The 7,246-nt window shown below is 38.6% G+C and overlaps 1 protein-coding gene across 3 annotated transcripts in view; it reads right to left on the minus strand.

Moving 5' to 3' along the window:
• The window catches only part of cabp4 (calcium binding protein 4), a 39,707-nt gene that overhangs the window by 3,162 nt on the left and 29,299 nt on the right, over positions 1 to 7,246 (minus strand). For all 3 annotated transcript variants that reach the window (XM_014013189.1, XM_014013188.1, XM_014013190.1), the window contains exons 6-8: positions 6,968 to 7,111; positions 3,205 to 3,314; positions 568 to 715 (exon numbers count right to left, since the gene is read on the minus strand). In XM_014013189.1, the coding sequence (XP_013868643.1) occupies positions 568 to 715; positions 3,205 to 3,314; positions 6,968 to 7,111 (402 nt within the window). The remainder of the gene's footprint in view (positions 1 to 567; positions 716 to 3,204; positions 3,315 to 6,967; positions 7,112 to 7,246) is intronic.

Below are 7,246 nucleotides of genomic sequence, written 5' to 3' on the forward strand. Positions count from 1 at the left end.
TCTTTCTTTCTTTCTTTCTTTCTTTCTTTCTTTCTTTCTTTCTTTCTTTCTTAGATTTTTATAGCCATATTGTAAGATATTTTGTGACTGACTGACTTACATCTCTTAGATTTTAGACTTTGTGGTCGATTGTAACCATTTACTTTAAACAGTAAGAGGATCACCATGTATCTCTTTAGTTTGATTGTTGTTTCTATAACTTACTTCCTTCTTTGCTATGATAGCATATCCGGGGTGTGACCACATTTTCTATAAACATTGTAAGGACATGTGAATTGGGGTCATTTTGTCTGGATCTTGTAGGCAGAGGGGTTCAGTCAGATGGACCACAGTGCTGTAATGTGATAAGCATTAAAGGTTAATGAATAAACATTCAAGTCTCAGGACTGGACCGGTTTCCTGTGACTGATTCGGGATCTCATTGTACATGTTACTTTGCAGTATGTCACCTTTGATTAGTTTAAATGTATGAAGAATGAGCATCACGTTTTGTAATTTTAGTTGATGGCTCATTTTGTTTTCTTAAAAGATCACGTTTACATTATGAGTTTTAGTTGGGCTACCTACCATCGAAGTCAACGCTGCCATCTTTATTGAGATCAATATCACCGAGGATCTCCTCTAGCTCTCCTTTCTTCAGCTTCTCCCCAAGGAGGGTCTTCATGCCCTCCTTCAGCTCCTCCACTGTGATCTTCCCATCGCCATTGCAGTCAAACTGTAAAGTGTCAGGTTAGTGGAGAGCAGGAAATGGAGATTCGATCATGTTGCGYGCAAATAAGTAGATCACAGATGAGGAGAATCAAAGGTGACACAATGAACACAGAATGAAACATTAGCATGAGTCAACTATAATGAGGAAAGGCTGAAGATTTATTTGAAAATAATTAACAGTGCAATGATGAGAAAGGGTTTGAGTTATATAACAGCAGCATGAAGCTTCCTGGATGTCTGAAAACAGCTTGAGTCTACAGATGGTTCACTGCTGACTCGTGATGTGCTAGTTAAGTGAGAAAAGCTTCTGAAGCATCTCTAATTTGGAATAAATAAATTTTGAAAAAAATCAGCACGTTTTCTCCCAAATGTTGAGGCTTTAAGGCTGAGTTTTAATTTGAAACCCATTCATTCTCACAAATAACATTTCAGAAGTCAAAACTTGTACAATCCTGGTCTTCAGTAGGATCTCTGAAAGTGAGATGAAGAAAGGTGTTAAAATTGAAGCAAACACGTGCAAATTACTCATAGAAAAGAAGGTGTTGTTTGGGGGCTATTTAAAGAGCTGGATGTTGTATGTTCTCTAAAATCTCTTCATGGGGGACAATAAAAAAGCCGAAGCAGAAACACGAAGCTTAATTACAGATAACTGACTCCCAGTAACAAACTGAACTCTCTCAGGTGCAACCATTATAAGCACACCATCAGTCTGCGTCTACAGTACCCATTAAAGACCTATTACGCTGTAATGTGTTACTGAAATGTACCCATGTGTGTAAGGCTGTGTGTYGATAGAAAATAACCACTTCATTTGTTTTGCTTCATCAGAAACAACTCAACAAGAGCCTTGGGTGCTGGACTGACCGGGTCGACTCTGATGTCAGAGCGAGCATCATAAATGTTAAAGCAATGCGGGGCTTTCAGTGATGGCTTTGTAAAACTGTTCTTTTTCTGTAGCACCAGTCTTGGATAATTTATGAATCTTCAWAAAAATGACCAAAACCGTCACAAAATGTGAACYCTGAAACAATTCATGAATTGCATTGTTAGTACAAGTACACCTAAACATTTATGTCTTGATAATGTCATTTTAGTTGCATCAGCATGCTCCCAGTGGAGTTCTGGTTGGATATTTAACGCTTCTTCTTTTCTACTGGTTTAGGATTCAAAACTCAGGGGGAAACTACTTTTTGCTACTGTAGAGTCGTTTTAACTACTTCAGTGATCTTTGCCGCAGTGATGGCCTGATTACAGAATTAACCCTAAACATGTGATCTAAGGTGTACTTTAGACAGGCARGGGAACTGATAAATGGCCCAGATCCTATGTTTGGGAAAGCTGTAATCACCCTGACATGGAAAACTTAAAGTACACTGGTTGGAGTCCTAACTGGGTACAACCTGCACAATTGCCACAAAATGGTGATGGGACTCCATGATAATGTGTGATGCCTGTGGCACTGAATTAGAGACCTCTTTGCACCTCAGAGCCATTGCCTGGCTTTGAGAAATCAAAGACAAATAATATTCTTGGGGACCTTTTTGGATTCCGAGAAGCTTAGAACACAGTGTTTCCTCAGTGTCTCTTGGGGAAGATTAATYGGCCCAATCATGAGGCCCTGCTAATGTGGGTTGTTTATCCATCCCCACTCARCAAACTAAACCAAACCAAAACAAAACAAGGTGTACCAGTGCCAAGTGAACGGCTTCATATGAACAGAGTATGATCAGCACAAAAATCCAACAAGTTAACACTCCGGTTCAGACGAGGCAGGACATTCCTTTCTCCCAACATGGCACCGAGCCCCCATACAGCACAGCTTCCAGTTGCTGCTCCCAGCATATTGTGAAAAACGCTCAGTACTCTGAATCTGAACCCTTTTGTTTTATCTGAAAGCAAAGAGGATCTCACTTCCCTACCATGGAACAAAACTCTAACCTATCCGAACTCATTTCTATTCACCCAGGACAACTCCAGAGATGAATAAAGTCCAGCCCTCCAGGAGGCTGGTATAATAATGTGCTTTACATAAAGATGAGTCTGACTGTATCTGGCAGGCATCTCTCAATCTCCTGTACAAGCCTGGGCTCTGGTGGAGGCCCAGAAAAACAATAAACTTGATGTTCTGTAGAAAGTATAAGTAGGAACAAAGGTTCTGATATGGTCACCCTGGCCTTTGCCCAAGGATAATATCTAGATGTTTTAAATGAATGTAGCTGTATGCAGTTCATGGCAAAGTGCTTTCTGTTATGGCAGATTAAACAATTTTGATGTCACTGCACAGACTCTATAGATGCAGACTTTGCTGCCATTGTTATTGGTAACAGAAACAGTTCTTCATAGTGTCAAACCTTTGGTAAAAAAAACAACACACCTTTAGATATTTATGCGAAACACTTGACCATGTAGCACAAAAACCTAACCAATAACCTCTTGAACTCTGTCAGACTGATACTCATCTCACTATAACCCACACTTTCAGGAAGYTTTTACCTGTTTGAAGGCACAGCGGAGTTCTTTCAGGCCGATCATGTGAGCGGTCTCAGCCAGCATCCTGGGTCCCATCAACTCGCAGAAATCATCAAAGTCTACGTGTCCACCCCCTGAAGAAAAACGGAGGACACAAGCTGAGTGTTTAAATGCTCCATTAGGGTGGAAGACGGGTAAAATCAAGGTTATCCATCCAGTAACAAACAAAGAACTTTGCTGTTGTTTAATCTGTGGCTAATGTGTTTTGACAACAAATTAAACATAATTTTTTATTTTATGTTTCTAAAGTTGTACAAACTTTAGCTTCCATTTGAGTTTACTTTGTTTATCACTGTCTCCTACAGGGAAAAGGTAAGAATCTTATGAAGAATGGTAACGTTTTACTTTTTTTTGTCCAAAACTGTAAAATTCTGGGTAAGTGTCCTTAAATAGTTAAATTTCCATGTTTAGACTAACCGTGTATCCTACCTAGTCTGAGTAGCAGACTCACTCTGAAAATTAATTATTCTCAGCATATGCTACTGAGAATTCATGGATTTAACCAGGTTCCTTTTGTGCTTCCTCTAATCATTCAGTCCAGGTTTGGTCTCACTTGATCTCCCACGGTCATTAGACTGATACAACAAGATGACTCAGGTTYTTATTTTAACAAAAAGCAGGCTTATTTGATCGTCTGCAGGCCAATAATTTTGGTCTTTTTTGTGTGTGCTTTTTGTAGAAGTGCAAGAAAAGTAAAGCCATGTGTTCATTTTGTGGTTTAGAAATGTATTCAAAGATTTTAGTCTGAAAACCACTGGCACTACAACCAGGTATAGCTCTCTGAATGATGCTGTATCATGTAAGTAATGAAACTGTCATGTACAAAGTCAGCTGTAGAATACTGGACTGAAAGGCTTCTTTTGCAGCAGCTGATTCTAAAACTTTTGAGTTCACAAAGGGTTTTCTCTCATGCCTTGAGGTAAACTTATAAATTAGGGCTGACAGATTTACACTCTTGTGGAAAAAAAAGGTGTCTTGGGGGATTTCTTCCATGAATTATACTGTATGCCAAAGAGTTTGTGGACCATAGATTCACAGAGTCAAAAGTCTTGTGGTGCCAATATAGTTGTTGTGATTGACCTTCATGAGGAGGCAAAAGTGCTACAGAGTTCATTTCAGCAGATACAGTAAAAAAATGAATCTATTGTTTGCTTTTGGACTAATTTTTATGTGACTGTTTAAAACAGTCGACCTGTCAAGGGTGTACCCCGCCCCTCGCACTGTGACTGCTGGATATGGGCACCAGTGACCCACGCGACCCTGAAAAGGAAGAAGCGTGTACAGAAAATGGATGGATGGATGGATGGATGGATGGATGGATGGATGGATGGATGGATGTTTAAAACCTTATGAGCTTCATATTTATAATGTTTTACAAACTTTACACCTTTCGACCCACAAAAGACCCCAACTACTTTTTGGTTCAAATACAAATACTGCTAAAAAGCAAATGAGTAAAGTTATGATGACAAAACAAGTGTTAACAATTGTTTTTTTTTAAATAATTTATTATTTTATCCATTAAAGACTACTGTTTTTAGCACTTGTAACAGTTATGATGATTATAAGCTATTAGCTTTTGAAATTTATTTTATTTTCTGGAAATTATCTCAAGACCCTCAACTTAGTGTTTCAGAATCTACAGTGGAGTTCAGTCAGGCAGTGCTGTAAATCTGAGTTAGCAACTGGGATCCATAAATAAAATATGTAGAAAGTAAATGCTCTTCTTCAGGAAATTGTTTACACCTGGGACACCAGGTGATTTTAATTAGACGTTTTTCAAAGAATGCAGCTAAATAAACACAATTTCACTGCATCTATGCAATGATCAGTGAGTGTTGACACTGTGGACCCAAAGTCTGGCGTTTTGTATTTTTATCTGTGGTGTTTTCCTGGGGGGGCTCAGCACCATCATACATTATTATGTGCAATTTAAAACAGTGTTCAGGGTGTTCTTCAGAGCAGGTTCAGGGGCTTCCATAGGCTGTGAAAGATTGACATACAGCAGCCTGCAGGACTGAAGCCAACGCTGAAGAACATGGGAGTTCATGAAAAACCCAAACTTGTCTTATGTTATATTTAGTGAGAACATACTTTCCACAAGTTTAATGATGTTATTATTGAAGCACGATTCAATTCCACAGAGCATTTTTCTGGCGGGCTCCTAAAATATTCATGGAGTGGGGAGGTATGTTGAAAAAGACCTATATGTTTGGGTGTATTCATAAATCTTAATTTTCTCTTAGCTATTTTGCTATTTTATGTCTTGCCTCATTGATAGCTCCTCTGTATTTTTATTCTGTACTCTTAAAATGCTATTATTTAACACCTCTTCATAAAAAACAGAAGAGGAGTTTGCAGGATTTATGACCACAAAAGGGGAGGAAAAAAAATCAGTAATATCACAAAATGACAGAAGATTGCTGTCAGCTAGCTAACGTTAGCACTGATGTGCTTATCCTACATGCTGAATAAAAAACGTTATTGTGGCAATCTTTCCTATTAGTTTAAAAACTACAAAACAAGAAATGATGTACCTGCTACAATCCTGAATGGTTGATGAACGAGACCTGGTGTTTTGAAAGGTTGAAAAACAAATCAATTTTTATGCTGAGAAACACAAATATTGGGTAAAATAAACTAAGTTCCTCAAGGCACAATATGAGTGGGAGTTTTAGAGTGTGACAAATAAGTAACCCAAAATGACAGGAAGTTTTGGCCTTTAAAAAAAAATCACGTTTTTTGTGTCACAGCAGTTGGCAGGCCTGCTTCAGCTTTCAACACCAAAAAAAATGTCTTCCATTGAAGCTGTTCACATTGTGGGTAATTAATGTTTTTTAAGCTCTGCTGGAAAACCAGTACCACTACAGCATTTAAATGGGCCCCAATGACATTTGCAGGTAAATCTTTGCCATTTAATGGGTTGCTGCTGACTAATTATGCAGCTGGCCTGACATTAGTGGTTCACTTTTCCTGGTGAATAGCATTGTGATCACTAAAGCTGCAGGCTGAAGCTGCTCTCTTCCATGTATTTCACCTCTGAAGTGATAAATAGTATTAATAATACATAAGACCTTTACTACCGTTATATAATCCCTGAAGTGGCTAATTTACTGAAGATAGTACATCTCTAAAAATCATGTTATTTGAAATCCAGTTGCAACAGATTATGACTTAGTTTTAAAACATGTCATGTTTCTCCAAATACTTTTTCTGTCCCCAAGGGTTACAATAATACATTGAATTATACTAATAGAATTTTAATAACATTGAAAGTGAGGCTCTGTTCTTTCAAGCTGATGGCAGGAATCCAGGTTTTAGTTGCAGTATTGATTCAGCTTAAGCTTGAGATTCTAATCACACGTACGCCTCTGAACTTCATCATTCAGAAAATAAATCAGAGACAATTACGACATTAGAGGAGATGTAAGTAAAACCCACACAATACACAAAGTAGCCCATCCACTGCAGCACCTGCAGCCTGAGCTTCATTAATCAATATGCTAAAACAACTTGAGTGTTCCTAACTTTAAAGGCTAACATATCCTTGTGAGCTTGCAGAAAATAGCACAACCACAAGGGCTTACACAGTGTACAGAGAAATTACTCTGACTTTTACACCTGCTCATTTCAAAAAGACCCATCAGTCCTGCACACAGGCTTTAAGCTGAAGGAAGGAGAACAGAATCCCATGCACAAACCTTCTGCCCGACAGTCAAATACTAACATTTCATCTTGATTTGTTGGATGATCTCGATGAGCTCCATCTCTGTAGGCATGTAGCCCATGGTCCTCATGCAGTCTGCGATGTCTTTATAATGAATGAATCCATCRGCATCATAGTCAAATTCCTTAAAGGCCTCCTGCAGCTCTGGCAGACACACAAAAACAAATTACACTGACAGCAACAAACCATAAAGTAAGGTGAAGCTCCCATGAGTCAAGCAACCCCTGCCTCCCTCCACAAATACACACAAACACACAAAGTTAATGCTAACAGTTGTAA

This window comes from Austrofundulus limnaeus, unplaced genomic scaffold (assembly GCF_001266775.1).
Source record: "Austrofundulus limnaeus strain Quisiro unplaced genomic scaffold, Austrofundulus_limnaeus-1.0 Scaffold99, whole genome shotgun sequence".
NCBI classification, from domain to species: domain Eukaryota; kingdom Metazoa; phylum Chordata; class Actinopteri; order Cyprinodontiformes; family Rivulidae; genus Austrofundulus; species Austrofundulus limnaeus.